Source organism: Erinaceus europaeus, chromosome 5, assembly GCF_950295315.1.
Source record: "Erinaceus europaeus chromosome 5, mEriEur2.1, whole genome shotgun sequence".
NCBI classification, from domain to species: domain Eukaryota; kingdom Metazoa; phylum Chordata; class Mammalia; order Eulipotyphla; family Erinaceidae; genus Erinaceus; species Erinaceus europaeus.
In genome coordinates, this window is record NC_080166.1 from 128,796,159 (window position 1) to 128,814,209 (window position 18,051).

At 44.4% G+C, this 18,051-nt stretch overlaps 2 protein-coding genes across 4 annotated transcripts in view; one reads left to right on the plus strand and one right to left on the minus strand.

The window, feature by feature from the left end:
* The window catches only part of UBAC2 (UBA domain containing 2), a 195,747-nt gene that overhangs the window by 107,782 nt on the left and 69,914 nt on the right, over positions 1-18,051 (plus strand). The window lies entirely within an intron of this gene.
* GPR183 (G protein-coupled receptor 183) lies at positions 1,787-17,377 on the minus strand. The gene is made up of 2 exons (XM_007521921.3): positions 17,253-17,377; positions 1,787-3,361 (listed from the first exon to the last, which is right to left on the minus strand). The coding sequence occupies exon 2, from the start codon at positions 3,328-3,330 to the stop codon at positions 2,257-2,259; it is 1,074 nt and encodes a 357-aa protein (XP_007521983.1). The 5' UTR covers positions 3,331-3,361; positions 17,253-17,377; the 3' UTR covers positions 1,787-2,256.

Genomic DNA, 18,051 nt, shown 5'->3' on the forward strand with positions numbered 1-18,051 from the left:
ACTAGGGAAAGATAGAAACAAGTGGGAGTGTGGATTGACCTGTCAACGCCCATGTACAGCTGAGAAGCAGTTACAGAAGTCACACCTTCCACCTTCTGCTCCCCATAAGGACCTCTAGTCTATACTCCCAGAAAGATAAAGAATAGGGAACCTTCCAATGAAGGGGGTGGGATATGGCACACTGCTGGTAGGAATTGTATGGAATTGTACCCCTCTTATCGCATAATCTTGTCGATCATTACTAAATCACTAATAATAATAAGTTGAAAAATAAAGAAACACAGAGCAGAAATTGGACTGGGTTTGGCGTATGTCAGACAAGACACAGGTTGTAAAAACATGTTACCAAACAAAGAAGTAGAAGACTGGGGTGTGGGGGGGGGGGCAGGATTCAGGTCCTGGAACATGATGGCAGAGGAGGACCTAGCAGGGGCTGAATTGTTATGTGGAAAACTGAGAAATGTTACACATGTACAAACTACTGTATTTTACTGTTGATTGTAAACCATTAACCACCCCCCCATAAAGAAAAAATAATAGAAAGTGTGTCCCAGGACGTGGCACAGTGAATAAAGCATTAGACTCTCAAGCATAATGTCCATAGTTTAACCCCGGCATTGCATATGCCAAAACCATGCTCTGATTCCTTCTCTACTTTCTCACTAGTAAATAAATCTTTGTTAAAAAGGAAAGACAGAAGTTCTTGAGTATAAAGCCTAGTATAAATTTAAAATTTGTCTCATGAGACAGTATTTCATTTCTTTCAGCTCCATTATCAAAATGGCTATCACTGCTAACAAATACTGTATTAGGGTAGTTTGGGGGGTTGACTAAAATAAATCTGAATGGCAGACAAGGTGACCATATTTGCAGAGGCTGTGCTACTGGTTCTGAGGTATCTTTTGAGCAAAAGTATACTGTTGTAAGTAACTCCTTAGGTTGCTATGTTTATAGTTTGCACTTTACTCCCTATTTTATTTAGATAAGCAGTAACACACACACACACACACACACACACACACACACACACCCTCCCTCTTTTTCACCCCACCCTTTCTGGTAACCCAAACTACTAAAATACTTCCCTGGGCAGATGACCCCACCAATGTGTCCTGGAGCCTTGCTTCCCCAGAGTCCTGCCTCACTGGGGAAAGAGAGAGACAGGCTGGGAGCATGGGTTGACAGGTAAGCAATTACAGAAGCCAGACCTTCCACCTTCTGCATCCCATAATGACCCTGGGTCCATACTCCCAGAGGGCTAAAGAATAGGAAAGCTATCAGGGGAGGGGAGGGGATATGGAGTTCTGGTGGTGGGAACTGTGTGAAGTTGAACCCCTCTTATCCTATGGTTTTTGTGTATTTACTTTTTTATAAATAAAAATTAAAAAATAAAATACAGAAGGTGCCAGCAAAAGGACCAAGAAAAACCCAAATTTATATGTGTATTTTATTTTCCAAGAAGGCTGAAGCCAGCCCTTGTGCCAGTGAAGACCTTCACATCAAGTCCTTGTCACCTCCCTGAACAGTGGCCTTAGACACTGTGCTGGCTGTCTGGGGATGAGCTGAGTGCTTTTATTGCCACTGTCACCGTGCTTATCATGTTGTCACCAACAGCATTACTTTTCGGATGTCCTCCAGATCTACCCACTCCACTTGATGCTCTTCCTCCCTGTGACTTCTGCTGTTGGTTGACTATGAACATTGGGGCTGTTCTCACCATTGTGTAACCTCCTGCTCTTTATTCTCAGAGAGTTCTTTGACACAGAATGTTAGGACTCAGAACAGATCAAAAGAAAAAGCTGGTGTTATTGAGGAACTAAAGTCAGACAAGACATAGGTTGTAAAAACATGTTACCAAAGAAAATATTTTACCATATTAACATTTTTACACAGGCACTGTACAGTCTTTTTGCCACATCATTGGCAGGAAATGTTAATGAACACATTTTCATTAACACAAAACATTTTAATATTGGGCTGTTAAAATCACCTCCCTACTGGCCTAGTATTTTGTGTACAGACTAGAACTTTGCTTTACGATGTTCTCGTAAGTGTAAACAATGCAAAAATACTAGTTTGCTTCCAATTTGGAGATGAAGAATTGGCCCAAATTATTTGCGCTCCCCCAAGGAACTCCAATTCCAAATAAGGAATTTCAAAGAATCTGGCTTGGAAGACAAAAAATCACTTTGCTCCATGAGACGTCCCTCCAACTTGCACACACAGTTTGCTCGGCACCCACGATTCCATTCCCTCTCACTTTCCATTTAAAGACTTGGAATGTATCATCATCTGTGTTTCTGTCATCTCCCTCGAGTTTTCTTCCGGGGCCGACTTCACGGCACTGGAAATGGACACACTGACCTGCCGCTTGAGAATCCTCATAACCTTCCTCTTGTACCCTTTGCACGCAAAGAAATAGATGAAAGGGTCCATGCAGCAGTTGAAGTTCATCAGGCACACGGTGACGTGCAGAGAGATCTGGAACGAGTGCCTCTGGCCACAGCCCAGGAGCTGCGAAGCCTGCAGCTTCTTAATCATGTGCTGGATGATGGCGACGTGATAAGGCGTGAAGCAGAGCACGAACACGACAATGATGAAAACAATGGTGTTGAGAGCCTTCTTGTTGACGCCAGACTTATCCGACAGCGGGTTTTGCTTGGCGGTCTTAAAAAGTTTGCAGCAGATCTGCGAGTAGCAGATGAGGATGATGACCAGCGGGATCACATACCCCACGAAGCAGGCACCCAGCAGGATCCAGGGGAGAGACTCGGTGCCCTCGAAGTTGGGGTACTCCATGCACGTCGTCCGTCCGCCCTCCTCCTTGGACATGGGCGTGATGAGCAGCGGCAGTGTCTGGCCAAACACCAGCACCCAGACGAAGACGCAGATGCCCTTGGCGTGCTTGATCCGCTTCATCTTGTTGTACCGCAGCGGATGCACCACTGCGAAGAAGCGGTCGATGCTCAGGCAGGTCATGAAGTTCACACCCGCGTAGGTGTTGATGTAGAAGAGCAGCGCGGTGACCCTGCACAGGGCGTCGCCCATCGGCCAGTCAAAGCCCAGGGCGTAGTAGGCGATCCGCGTGGGCAAGGCGGTGGTGAAAAGGATATCCGAGATCACCAGGTTTGTGGAGTAGAGGGTGGTCGAGTTGATCTTCTTCCGGTTCTGAACGATGACCACCAAGGCCAGCAGGTTCCCCACCAGCCCGATGACGAAGACGACGCTGTAATGCAGAGGCATCAGGATCCTGGCGGTGGGGTAATGGGCGTACAGGTCGCAGTCGCCCCCGGGGGGAGCGCCAGAGGCCGCAGTGGAGCTGTTTTCCATTTTCACATCCGGCAGCAGTGTCCGGGGACCCCTGGAACAGCATGGGAAGAGAGTACACTCAGCGAGAGCATCTTTTAGATTGATTTATTTATAAGAGAAAAATATCGACAAGGCCATAGGATAAGAGGTATACATTTCCACACAGTTCCCACCACCAGAGTTCCCCATCCCATCCCCTCCCTTGGAAGCTTCCCTATTCTCTTATCCCTCTGGGAGCATGGACCCAGGATCGTTCCGGGGTGCAGAAGGTGGAAGGTCTGACTTCTGTAATTGCTTCAGCGAGAACATCTTTATTATTCACTTATTTATTTATTCTATTAGTGACTTAATATTGATTTACAAAATTATAAAGTAGCGGGTATTCATTCTGCACCATTCCCACCCCCAGTTATGTACCCCCATTCCTTCCATTGGAAGCTACAGCAATTCTCCCAAGGTTTCTATAGCTTTCTGGATGTATGTATATGTATTTGCCCTTCCCCCCACCGCATGACCCTGCCCTCTCTTTCCTTCCAAATCACACCCACACCTGCTCCTGCTCCTACTTCCAAATGGGCTTCCTCTTTTCCTTTCGACCATAGCATCTTTAAATAAAAGCAGCATGAACTGCTTGTTGGGCTCCTATTTCTTTCTTTATTGGAGAGAGAGCGAAGCCTGCAGCACTGCTTCTCTGCTCGTGAAGCTTTCCCCCATAGGTGGGGACAGAGGCTTGAACCCAGCTTCTTACGCTCGACACTCTGGGTGCTCAGCCAAACATGTTGCTATTGCCTGGCCCCCCGGAACCCACTTTTGAAATTTGAGACTTTTCATGCAGTTTCAAAAATTCTGCCATGGTTACAATATGGTTACACGTGCAGTAACAGGGAAAATGGAGTATAACATTGGTGTTTTTACTTGCGACTTAGCACTTTTGACAAAGCCCAGGCAGAGGAAATAGAACCATCAAAATAGGGTAAATGTGGTTTTTTTTTTTTTCTTATTTGTTTTCTCTTTTTTTGCAACAAGAAGGAATACACTCATTCTTTTCAGTAGAAATGACCCCTTCCTTTTCTGAATCACTGATTAAGAATAAAATCATGCAAAGCACCTCCCCCAGGTTACCAGATACAAATAAAACTTTTCTTTCAAATTGAATTTCAGCTGGATTTTTTTTTTCTTGCCAAATACGTATCTATTGCCAGGAAATGAAATCATTCACACATTTATAGCGAAGTACGAGCTTACTGCAGTGATCTGATTTGTGTTAACCTAAAATGTCTGAGAAACAAGCCGGTCTAGGGTCTACTCTTAGGAACCGAAAGTCAGGTTTTCTTTTTTTTTTTTTTTTAAGAAGACAGTGACCACGGCGACCATGACAGTGAAGAGCAAAAGGAGCAACACAAACTGCTCCAACAAATCTTAAAATTGATTTGAAGCTGTGTCATCCTGCAGGCAACCACCAGTGCCTGCTGTGTACATTGGTCCTGGCTCCTGAGCATTGCACCTGTGCTGCCTTGTCTTCATGACCTCACTTAGCACACTCATGGATGAGTGTATTCTGTAGTCCTTCTGTATGCGGTGGGGGTGGAGGTGGTTGGCATAGGCAAGGCTTACTTCAGGTGTACAGCGTAATGATCTGACATTTGTATACACTGAAAAATGCTCATCCCGATAATGCTAGTTAGTGTTTATCCCCACACTAAGTGACATGAACCTTCTAGTATGGTAGTTAGCGTAGACTGACTCCCAGACTTTGGCTAAGTATTCTATGGTAAGCCAGGGTGTCAGCACACAATCTGCCTAGTCCTTCCCTTGGTGAACATTTGGATGATTTCCAGTTCTTTTCTTGTGATAAATGTTGTTAGAATGAAATTTCAAGGGACTCGGGCGGTAGTGCAGCGGATTAAGTGCATGTCGTGCAAAGCGCAAGGACTGGCATAAGGATCCTGGTTCGAGCCCCTGGCTCCCCACCTGTAGGGGAGTCACTTCTCAGGTGGTGAAGCAGGTCTGCAGGTGTCTTTCTCTCTCTTTCTTTGTCTTCCCCATCTCTCTCCATTTCTCTCTGTCCTATACAACAATGACGACATCAGTAACAACAACAATAATAACTACAACAACAAGGCAACAAAAGGAAATAAATAAATATTTAAAAAAAAAAAAAGGCAATTTCAAGACCCAAAGTTGAAAGTAGATCAATAAACTTCCATAGCTGGAAGAAACTAACAAAACCAAGGAAGCAACTAACAGTGAATTCTGTGAGGGCATGCTTAGTCTGTCATTTCTGTGTACAATTCTAACGTGAAAGTCATGAAAATTAAGACAAAATTTCAAAACACCCAGTGGTGAAACTGCCATTAAAAAAAGAAGACAATTATTTCAGTGTATTTGAAGCATCAATTGCAAATCTACTTTCCAACTGCTGTAATCAATGAACTGATGCTGCTAACCTAGTTCCAGCTTCTGTACAGTAGTGATGCTAACAGACAGTATCAGAGGAGTTCAGTAAGGATGTAGGTCTGCAGTAAGAGCATGTCAATAGGTTAGTCATCAAAATGAAGAAATACAACGTAAAGCCACAGGGAACAAAAATGGAAAAAGTCGTTCTTGATAGAAAACAGAAGAGGAGACTGTGGGGAAAAAACAGTATAGAAGGAGGATGCTGAGAACATATGAGGGGAGAAAAGTTAAATTTAAATGGATTGAACTCACCTATTAAAAGACAAGAGAGTGCTTGGGTTTTTCTTTTTTAAATCCAGCTGTATGATGCTTAGAAGAGATATAGCTCAAAGTGACTAAGAAAGATAAAAAAAAAAAAGGGCAGAGAAAATAATACTAAGCAAATCCTATTCAGTGGAAAGCCCACTATTATAGGTACTGGAACTGGAAAAGAAAGAAGGAAAGAAAGGAAGGAAGGCTTCAAGGCACAGTCCTTAGCAACAGGGCTAAAGGGAGATGTAACAGTAGTTAGAAAGAATAGTCCACAAACAACATTGAAATAATCATACATCGCGCAGATGTTGGCAAAAGTCGACAGAACTTAAGGAAGAAATTAGCAACTCGACGACCAAAAAAGAGAGATTTCAACTCAGTTTTATGAAACCGTGGCAGGTGAAAACATAGATGAAAGAGGATTTACCCAACACGGCATAAGCGTGAACAGAATTCATGCTGAGGGCACATGCACGTTATTTACAAATCTGGTCTCCAGAGGTATCTCAGATTCTTCAGCAAATCACTAGTAGCAGCTCCTATTCTCTGGCTGTAGTGCAACGGAATTAGAAGTCAGCAGCACAGAGGCAAAGGGAAAACCTGCAATCTGAAAATAGATATTTTTGCAGAATTTTTGAGTTAAAACAATCACAAAGGAGGGAGCCAGGTGGTGGTGCACTGGGTTAGGCACATAGTATGAAGTACAAGAATCCCAGTTCAAGACCCCAGCTCCCCATCTGCAGGGGGAGTTGTTTCATAAGCAGTAAGGCAGGTCTGTGATATCTATCTGTCTCTTCCTCTCTATCTTCCCTCCTTTCTCTGTTTCTTTCTGTCCTATCCAATAAAAAAAAAAAAAGAAATGAAAAATGGCCACCAGGACCAGTGGATTCATAGTACTGGCACCAAGCCCCAGTAATAACCCTGGAGGAAGAAAAAAAAGAAGAAAAGAAAAAAGAAAGAAAGAAAATTCACAGTGGAAATTTTGAAACACCCAGAACTAAGAGACAAAAATACTGTGTGCCAAGGCTGGGAAGAGTTAATGTAAAACACAACCTTGAATGCATTTATTTTTTAAGAGAAAAATTGAAAATAAGAAATATACAATTCTGGAAGTTTGAGAAAAGAACATTTGCCTAAAGAAATTATAAGAGTGGTCCGGAAGGTGGTGCAGTGGATAAAGCATTGGACTCTCAAGCATGAGGTCCTGAGTTTGATCCCCAGCAGCACATGTACCAGAGTGATGTCTAGTTCTCTCTCTCTCTCTTTTCCTATCCTTCTCATTGATAAATAAATAAAAATATTGGGGGTCGGGTGGTAGCACAGCAGGTTAAGCGCACATGGTGCAAGGACCAGTGTAAGAATCCTGGTTCGAGCCCCCAGCTCCCCACCTGCAGGGGAGTCGGTTCACAGGTGGTGAAACAGGACTGCAGGTGTCTTTCTCTCCCCCTCTGTCTTCCCCTCCTCTCTCCATTTCTCTCTGCTCTATCCAGCAACGACGACATCAATAACCACAACAACGATAAAACAAAAAGGGCAACAAAAGGGGAAAAAATAGCCTCCAGGAGCAGTGGATTCATGGTTCAGGCACCGAGCTCCAGCAATAACCTTGGAGATATATTTTTTTAAAAAAAAAAAAAAAGAAAGAAAGTATAAGATAATTGCAAAAAAATGGAAAGGGGAACAAAAAATGACTAGAAACTTTATACTTCTGTACAGAAAAAACTGGAGAGGTTCTTGAAAAGGAAATCATAGGAACTGCATTTGTGGAACAAAGGTAGAAAGCAGTTTACCCAGCTAGCCTAGAAATGCTTCATGAGAAAAGTGGCTTTTCAAGAACTTAGACACAGGCAGAGGTGAAAATTCCAGCTAAGAAAGTCTATTTTTCATTTTTCGAACTTCCATGAAAATGATTTGACTCCTCAAAAAAAAAAATCTCAACATGTGTTTCATGTTCAACATTATTGCAAAGAGTTATTCAAAGGAGATTCGTGGAAACTGCCTTTAAAATACATGAAAGAGAAGAGACAAGGTGTGGACACTAGTCATGAGGAAAGGAGAAAAGTGGCCCTAATGTAAAATTCAGGGAAGAAGCTGCAGCTGTCGGTCAGTTTGTCAACACTCATCCAACTTATCCCCGAATGAAATATGCACCAAATACAGCCGGAACAGACAGGGCTGCAGAACACGGGAAACTCGAGGGTAATTAGGTGAAAATTACCAGCTAACTGAATGATCCAACATCTGACAGCACTGGTTATTAAGTATCTTATGCCAAAGCCACTGAACATGGCAGTGGAGATAGAATCTGTTTCTGGACAAGGAATAATGTTAAGTAAGGAAAGCAGATAACTTCCTGTCACCTCTGGGGAGGAAGAAAAGCAAGCCTCCCCCCCAATATACACTCTAGCCATATGACCCTTCAGTGCCTTTTTATTCGGAATCAGGCACTGGTTTTTTACCAGGCCTTTAAGCCTTCACAGCTACTCTGTGAGCTAGGAATTGCTGCTTTCCACCTGAGGATTGTCAGAGAGGCCAAAGGTGGCACTGGGTCTTGCTGTCTTATGTCCCGGCTCTCTGTACCCCACTAGGCCAGGCAGGGCAGCTGTCTGATTGAAGAACTGAGTGTCTAGTTCAAAGTGGTTTCAAAGTGGCACCATCCTCACCTGTAAGTAACCCCACTGCCTCAAGTGGGGGAACATTTTCCCTAGTACACTGGACTCTTAGTTCCAGAAGAAAGGCCTTCCCAAATGGCACCAGACCCGTTGATTCCGACTCATAGAATCCCAAGAGCAATACTGTTGACCCTCCTCCTATACACACCAATCCCAAGAAGGGCTCTCGCACTATACACATGTGAACGTGAAATGGTTCAGAGGTGACCTGAGAGAAAGGGGAATCTAAGTGTTCTGTGTTTTGAAGTGTGTCTGTTTGGGTCCCTCATAACTTCAAAGGCTGATCCTATTAGTCAGCAACTCTGGCATAGAACCTTAGTTCTGGTTTATATCCTGTGCCAATTGAGAGTTTCAGTCAGTTTCATCTTTTCCAAACTGAGATGACAGACTTTCCATGTGCTTGACTCTTGTCCCACTTCCATACTAACTAATCTAAGTTTCTCATCTAAGAGATAACATCTTGAGGGGAGAGGCCAGGCAGTGGCGCACCAGGTTAAGTGCACGTAGTATGAAGAGCAAGGATCTCTGTTTGAGCTCCCCACTCCCCACCTGCAGGGAGGATGCTTCACAAGTGGTGAAGCAGGTCTGCAGGTCTCTCTCTTTCTCCCTCTCTATCTCCCAGTCCTCTCTCAATTTCTCTTTGTCCTGTCAAATAAAATGGAAAAAAAAAAAAAGTGTCTGCCAGGAGCAGTGAATTTGTAGTGCTGAGCCCCAGCAATAACTCTTAAGGCAAAGATAGAGAGAGTAAGAAAGAGAGAGAGGGATTCTTTTTATTTATTTATTTTCCCTTTTGTTGCCCTTGTTTTTCATTGTTGTTGTTGTTGTTATTGATTTTGTTGTTGTTGGATAGGACAGAGAGAAGTGGAGAGAGGAGGGGAAGACAGAGAGGAGGAGAGAAAGACACCTGCAGATCTGCTTCACCGCCTGTGAAGCTACTCTACTACAGGTGGGGAGCCGGGGGCTCGAACCGGGATCCTTACGCTTAGCGCCATGTGTGCTTAACCCGCTGCACTACTGCCCGACTCCCAGGGTTATACTTTCTGACCTTTAAGTTACTGCTCTGTCTGTTCATTCAGCGGAAATGGTCTCCAGGGCCTCCATTTACTAGGTCCTGGGCAGACAGAAATGATAGGACACCTTTTGCTGGCAGAGGACCAAAGGCCAGAGGCTGAGTGGGTGCTGTTGGGAGTGCCATTTGGTATCTGAGCGAGGTGTTGGGTCAGTGCCGTTTGCTTAGTTGCTTTCCTTGAAATGCGCTGGCTTCTGCTAACTCTGCACCATGGTGCTCCTTTATCAACCACGGAGCTTGCAAATTCCTCTTTGAATCATCTGTTTTTCTGATACAGTTGATTAGCATCTTCCTTTTCTTCCTCTGTCTACTTGATTTTCTTGTAATGTTAAAAAAGTTTTAATACATGTAAAATGGTTGGCTCAACATTTGATTCACAGAATATTGGATAAATATTAGTTACCATCATTTTAATCTCACTACCCTCTTAGAAATGTGGGGGAGAGGAGGCCGTAAACAGGAATGCTGTATCGCACGTTCTATGCAGTCTTTTGTTTTTTTATTTCTTTATTGGGGAATTAATTATTTACATTCAAGAGTAAATACAATAGTTGGTACACGCTTCTCAGTTTCCCATATAACAGTACAACCCCCACTAGGTCCTCTGTCATCCTTCTTGGACCTGTATTCTCCCCACCCCCACCCCAGATTCTTTTACTTTGGTGCAATATGCCAATTCCAGTGGAGGTTCTACTTGTGTTTTCTCTTCTGATCTTGTTTTGTCTACTTGATTTTTATAATATTATAAATCTTTCACATCTTCGTACTTTTTTTTTTTTTTTTTGCCTCCAGGGTTATCACTGGGGCTTGGTGCCAGCACTACGAATCCACTGCTCCTGGAGACCATTTTTTCCCCTTTTGTTGCCTTTGTTGTTTACCGTTGTTATTGTTGTTCTTATTACTGCCATTGTTATTGGATAGGACAGAGAGAAATCAAGAGAGGAGGAGAAGACGGGGGGGGGGGGGGAGAGAAAGGCAGACACCTGCAGACCTGCTTCACCACTTACGAGGCGACCCCCCCCCCCCCCGCAAGTGGGGAGCCAGGGGCTCAAACTGGGATCCTTACGCTGGTCTTCGTGCTTTGCACCATGTGTGCTTAACCCACTGCGCTACCCCCCGGCCCCCATCTTCATACTTTTTAGCCAGTATTTAGCATGTTATTGAGGGTAGTTATACTGCAACTCAAGTTACTCTGGTTTGTTCAGTCATTACTGAGAGAAAAATCTAAGAAGTGTTTACTTCCAATCTTTGTGCCTTGAGAATAATCCTATCAGTCAGAGCTTTTTTCTTTTTAATTGGAACAGCGTGGACACACATGGTTGTCTATGCTTTACAAGTAAAGGTTTTCCCCTCTTAAGTACCATATTTGGGGTGGGGGGCCACTTAGCAGAGGAATATAGGACTTGCCTGTAGGAGTGCCAGACTGATCCTTTGGCCTCTCAAGATGAATTCACGCTTCTGTGTGGAAGAATCGTATGCACATACTGCTTTCTAGTGAGAAACCCTAGTATGGTCCCTGCGTGATTCTGACTGGGGGCCGCATAAAGGGTGAGTTCTGACTCACCTCCACCTGAGGAACACCCTTGCCTCCTCGTATGTTCACAGGCAGGTCACAGTAGTACAGAGACCTGCTGCTAAGCAGAGAAGCCCATCCCAGTGTTGTCTCTGTAAAGGGATGTGGGCCTGTTTGGTGACACTTTTACCCAGGGTGGGTAAGGTGGCAATTCCTGTTACAGCAAAATAGCTTTCAGAGCATTCGGACTGATGTTTTTTGAGAGTGGTCCTTGTGTGTGTTTCTCTTAAGCTCTCTACTAATAGGCAGTGTCTCAAGACACTATCATGTCTTTTTTGCATAACCGGACATGTTGACATGACCCAGCAAGCTCTCTGTAGCCACAGAGGAAAACAACAAACGGGCTCTCATGTATTTGAGCAGTCTGATCATAGTATGTAAAAGAAAAAAAAATCTAAACTCCAACATACTTTAAAAATATTTGTCCTACTTACAGATTTGGAGACATTTGTAATTTTTCACACAGCAGATTTATCTTGCTTGTGCAATTTCAATTCCCTTGCTTTGATGATTATTTTCTTACCTGTTACTTGTGGTAGATACAGCATAACACCTTCTCAGTGTGATTCAGAGACAGCACTAGGATATTGGCTTTTCATTTTTGCTTTAAGCTTCCTGAGAGGTTGCCTCTACCTCCCGGTATTTATTCTTTTAATAATTATCTACACCTTATAAGAGAAGGAGGTTAAACTTCTAGTAGTTTATGTAAATGAGCTCCAACAGTGAAGTGAATGGGTCCTGAAAGGCCATGGTGACAGTTAGGAGGAGGTAACTTCTCTGAAAGTCAGGTTTGCTCAAGGCCATGTTTACACCTTGAGCTGATCTGACTCACAGCCCCCAGAGACTTGCCCCAAAGAGGAAGTCCTCAAACACCTCCAGAAGAGTGGCAAGAAACTGTGGACCCAGCAGTGCTCATCAGATCTGTGTATTGTTACGTGACAGGGCCATTTGGTCTGCCCCTTCCTCTAACTCCTTTTGAAGCAGAAGAGTCCTTGGGCTCTTTTCTTGAGGGAGATGTAGGTTCGAGGGGGGACTCCTGGAGTGGAGGGCAAACTAAGCCCTTGGGAAAGGAGCGGGCAGATGAAGACTTGAGTTCATCAGAATCACACGGCTGTGGCTCTGTCCAGCCGAGGGAGTGTAAACCAGTCCTGACTTACCAGGAAAGCAGGTTGTTGAGTGCCCCTGAGAACTGACACTTGAGTAAGTTTAAGAAGCCACTGCTTCTTCCACGATTGCCCACCCTCATAAATACGTGTCTGTTGTTTGCAGAGGCCCCCTTGTTCGGCATGCTGAGTAAAGGGGAATGTCGAGTTTGGTCCAGTGTCGCTTCCTTTCTGCTACATGGATGCTGACTAAACAACCCCCCTGCCATGCATAAAACTGTGTGTCCTGCTGGACTGTCAGACAGGCAGATGGAAAACCCAGTCATGATGTTGGGCAAGAAACCCAGGGCATGGCCCCTGGTGGCTCCTTAGACCAAGTCAGATAGTATACTCCTTATAACAGCAAACCTCTTAGGACACAACCTCAGATTCCCCAAAGACCTTATATTCAGAGTGGAGTCATGTGCCATCAGTCTGTCAGAGGAGACCCCTCTTTCCTGCTTTCTGGAGAGCTGGCTTTCTCAGGCTCATGGAAGTGTGACCCCATGACCCCATGACATAGTTGGGTTCCAACCACCTCCAGTGGCTCAGTGGAGGTTGCTTTATAGGACAGAGCAACTCTGTTGTGTCTTCTTCAACATAGAATAGAACCGTTCCTGTCCTTCCTGCAGTTCCCTCTGTTCTCTGTGGTTCCAAAAGCCCGGGGCCCTCAGGTAGCTCAGACCAGCAGCTCCTGGGAGCAAGCAGCAGTGGAACTGACAGAACCCCAAATGCCCGCATGCACACTGGGAGCCTCACATATTCCGGCACTGTCTCTTTGAGCTTTCACTGACTGTGTATGTGCTCCTGGTATGGATCTTGGGGGCACAAGTGCCCCCTTGCATGGTCTGTTGAAGTCATGAGCTAAAGACAGAAGGCTGGCTTTAAGAACTTCAGTCTTATGGCATAATGTTTCAGAATTGTAGTGATAAGTAATAGTAATAGAATCTCATGGTAATCTTCATGTCAGTGTATGGAACACAGGTATTTTGTTTCCAGGTGTGGGGTAGGGAACAGTGTGCTATAAAGCGGTTCTTTGAGGAAGGCCCAAATCTGTGTCGTCTTCACCCTGTGATCTTTATTTCTCTTTCTTCCTTTCTTTCTCTCCTCCCTTTCTTTTTCTCTCTTTCACAGGAGCAGAGAGAGACAGAGACAGAGAGAGAGAAAGAGAGTATGAAAGCAGCCGCATCACCAGAACTTGCTTTAGTGCAGTGGGGGCCCGGCTCCACCGGCTTCACACACTGCCCTCTGATGTTTCTGAAAGCATTTCTAAAAATAAAACACCTCCAGGTGTCAAGGTAGCTCACTGGGAGGTGGCCTGCTTTGCTAAGCATGCAGCTCAGGGTCAAGTCCAGTCCCCACAACACCGGGGGGGAAGCCTCTTTGCTGTGGTGTCTCTGTCTCTGTCTTGTCTCTCTCTATATGTAAAGCTGGCTCAGATTGGTGAAGCCCCTGCAGTGACAGAAAATGGCATTAATGTGTCCCTTTTCTACTGGAAAGAGAGGGCATTCCAAGTTTTGTTTCTGATCTCTGTTATCTCATAGGAATGAGCCAGATTCCTTCAGTAGCCATGTGACTGGGATCAGAGAGATCCCACCATGTTTTTGCTCAGGGCGCTCACTCCCTCAGCAGGGCTGGTCAGGGTTCACAAGGCGGTCAGGGCTCAGGACTTCCCCCGAACCTCCACCTCCCATCAGCGGACACTTCTGTGCCATGAGCCACCCGGGAGCCTCTTCTGCACCACTGTCTGTCTGTCTGGATGCTCCCCTGTCTGTCTCCTGCTGCCCTCCCTCTGCTGCAGTTTTCCCTGGATGTCCTTCTCGTGCCTTTGGAAGCCCCAGCACGGCAGAGCCCTCGATGGTGGCAGCGTTCTTCCTGCCTGCACACTGCTTCACCTCCATGGCGACGCCGGCCTTCTGCCCTCTTCCAGTCCCTGGCTGCCACCAGCCCAAATCACTTCTGCCATGTCACTTCAACTTCTGAAAAACTGGCCTGCAGCCTTTCTAAGCCCTGATTCTTTCACAGCTTGCCACCTCTGTCTGACACCTCCTCTTCTGGCCTGTCTCCTCTAATTTGCTGTCCCCGGGTGCTTCCCTGACTCTGCCTCCCCCCTACCCTGCACTTTCCCTCACCTGCACCCCCAGAGGGGCACTGTGGGGCATGTGCATGGGAAAGCAGGCGCCCTCCTGGGTGAGCTGGTTCCCCAGCCTAAGCTGCTTGTTTTCCCTGCTCCCCACTAGCTTGCAACACTGTGTGAGGACTGTGCTGCTAGTTTTCTGAATTTCCAGCCAGCCCACAAGTGATGCCCAGAAGCCTACACCACTCATAATCAAATTAGCTCTTTATCAGACCACAGTCAGCTTTTGATGAATCATAGTAGCCGGTGTTAATTTCAGACTGTTCCAGGCACTTCCCCAGCATACCTCCCCCTCCTCTCTCTCTCTCTCTCTCTCTCTCTCTCTCTCTCAACCCTCACCAAACTCACGAACTTCCATTTCCAGTGGCGAAACGGAGGATGAGACCTGCCTTGACACCACTCAACAACTGTGACCAGTTGTTGATCTCAATCCAGGCAATTCTTGAAATTACACCCAGCACCCAGCACAGTACAGTTCACCCCTAGCTCCTTATTGGTGGAAAAACAGCTAAGCTAGGAACCAGGATATCTTAAAACTGTAACTAACACCTACCTGCTCACAGCTGTCTGAGTACTAAGAGAGGGCTGGGGAGCCTGGAAGGGAGGTTGACTTAAATAAAGACACTCATTGGGGACAGGTGCTGGTATACCAGGTCGAGCGCACATCTTACCACGGATTCAGGCTGAATTCCTCAGTCCCCACCTGCAGGGGGAAGCTTTCCCGAGTGCTCAGTCAGTGCTGTAGGAATCTCTTTCTCCCTCACTATCTCTCCTCTCAGTTTCTCTGTCTCTATTAAAAAAAAAAAAAAACACTGATTTCTTGGTGTAGTGTCTTTTATAGTATGTACAGATTACATAAATATACATTTTACTATTTTAACCAACATTTCTGTAAAACTGAATAGATTTTTTTGACAGAAAGTTTCCTTGAAAGAAGAGATTTATGATACTGATTTTTATATACTTTGTACGCAGTTGAGGAGAGTCAGCAAAAGTTTTCACTTCTCACTGAGCTCACAGGACTCTAAAGGGTCTTGGCAACCCTGGCTATTTCCTGAGAATTTTCACGTGTTAGCTCATCTTAGATTAAAGCCCTGTGTCTGTGTGGATTTCATAGGAAGCTGAACAACTTCAGAGTCTAGAAAGTGCCCTCACACACTCATACACCCCCTCAGCACGGGTGGTCTGCCAAACTCTCCTCAGTGTCAGGGAGAAATGTATCCATCCCCAAGTCCTTTACAAGTGAGAAACATTTATTTGAAAGGGAAACTTTCTGTAGGGTGGTGCCAGGGATCCAACCCGGGGCTTCCTGCATGCAAAGCATGTGTTCTACCACTGAGCACTAACCCCAGCCCCTGGAGACTGCCTAAGGAAGAAACCCTTTATCCCACAGACTGTTTCCAAGCCATCTTGTAGCAGACCCCTTTGTAAGTGACTATGGGATGCACCAGTGGACCAAGAAGAGAGAGGCCCAAGTTACTATTTACTCTGTCAGTTGCATGGAGTATTACTCACAAGCCCATAAAAGCCCAGGGAGAATAAGTCATACAAGGAATCGCCACCTCCACCACCATGTGACAGGCGAGCCCCATGGGCGAGGTCTCTGTAGAGCCATGTGCCGTCTGCACGTTAGTGTCCAGAAAGCACTGTGGGCTCTGGGTGAGCTGACACACACCTCCCTGTCTCCTGGCAGTTTGTATTTGCCAAGAGTTTCTTGTCCCTCTGGTCCCAACCTGGATATACACGCTGGGCAAATCACTGCCTGAAATTCACCATTAGCTTTTAGGCATATAGTTGTAGGGAAAAAAAAAAAAACTATGGAGACCTATTTAGCTTTACTGGTCATCAGATAAATACAAAGCTAACAGCAGAGACACTCTTTTTTTTTTCTTCTTTTTCTCCACTGAACTGATTAATAGTTTATATTTGGAATGAAAGTGCTCAGGTTGACTGAAAAGCAGTGAAGCCTGCAGGGTGGGGGCAGGAGGGGTGAAGGGTGCACTGGAGAATGCTTCTGTAAACTGAAAAATATCTATTTACAGCTAAAACTTAAAAAGCATCCATAAACCCTTTGCCCCTAGTTCTATTCTATGTATTCTGTCCTGAGAAAGATATTGTGAAAATACAGAAAGAACTGAAGTATAGCAAAGACTTTTATGTATAGATCTAATGGTCAAACTGTACAGTCTGCCATTTCTTCTATTTCATATTGTGCTGAATAAGGCATCATATACACAGTACACTGAGGAGTAGAAAGACTCCATTCTCCATTCAAAAATAACTTTGTTCTTTTACCTTCATATTAAGGCATCCTGAAATATTAGCATTGTTTGCCGATTTAGAGCTGATGCTTTTTAAAATAATAATTGTGAGTTCACACAAAAGTACAAAGTAAACCTGACGTTTTTGATGAAGATATTTCTAGTATGACCTAATTCTTTTATCTAGCTTAATACTGTCTCATCAGAATTGCCACTCACCAGACTTTAAACTATATAGCAGAAGGTGCCTTTTGTTAGAAGTGTTTGTAGCTTGTAACTAAAAAGACCCTTTATCTTTACCTTCTGTCTTACTTAGGCACTCAGAATTTGTCTTAACACAAAAGAATTTGTTTAAGAAAAGCTAAAAATGTGACACTTACCTCCTGATGACTTCTTGTTCAGGTCTCTGCAGCAGCTGTCAGTATTTGTCCAAACTGAAGTAGGCTGGCTTGGCATGTTGTTTTAAGAGAGATTACACACATCCTTTTATGGTGGTGACTTTTTTTGTCACCCTGTGACTGAGCAGAGTTATGATCAGTTAGCCACATGTATGCGTGTGCATTTTTTTTAAATGGGAAGTAAGATTTTTCTGTTAGTGATTTTTTTTTTGGGCAGTTATCCAAAAACCCCTTGGAATTTATGTATCGTTGATATCTGTGGAACTTTATAAATTTTTATAAGGACTTAAGTATGTAAAAAGATTCTAAGAGAGACTGGGCAGAAAAGAATAAAACTTAAGGAGAAAAAAAAAAGATAGTTACTGATGATTTTATGTCTGCCTTGTATATAAGCATGGTTTAAGAAAAAAATTATCAACCCTGACCTTTCTGGCTACCTAGAAACTTGGCACAGAGTCCTAACTCCTTCAATAGCCTGTTCACTTAGAAAGTAGCAGAGGCTTTCTATGGTGAGTGGGAGAAAGATGTTCTTAATCATGTATGTAAAGGCTAGTCAATAATTCTAGATGAGAGATGAGGGGAGACGTTGAAACTAGAAATGAAGAGGCTGAAATCCCACCTCTCGAACACTGGTTGAAGAAGGCTGTTCACATTATCGCTTTAATTGATTTGGCTTAAACCAGCTACACCGCTGGTTTATATACATGGCTATCAAAATGCAGTTTATTTCTGTGCTAAATTAATAAGAGTTTTGTGTCCACAAGCAAGAGAGATAATATGT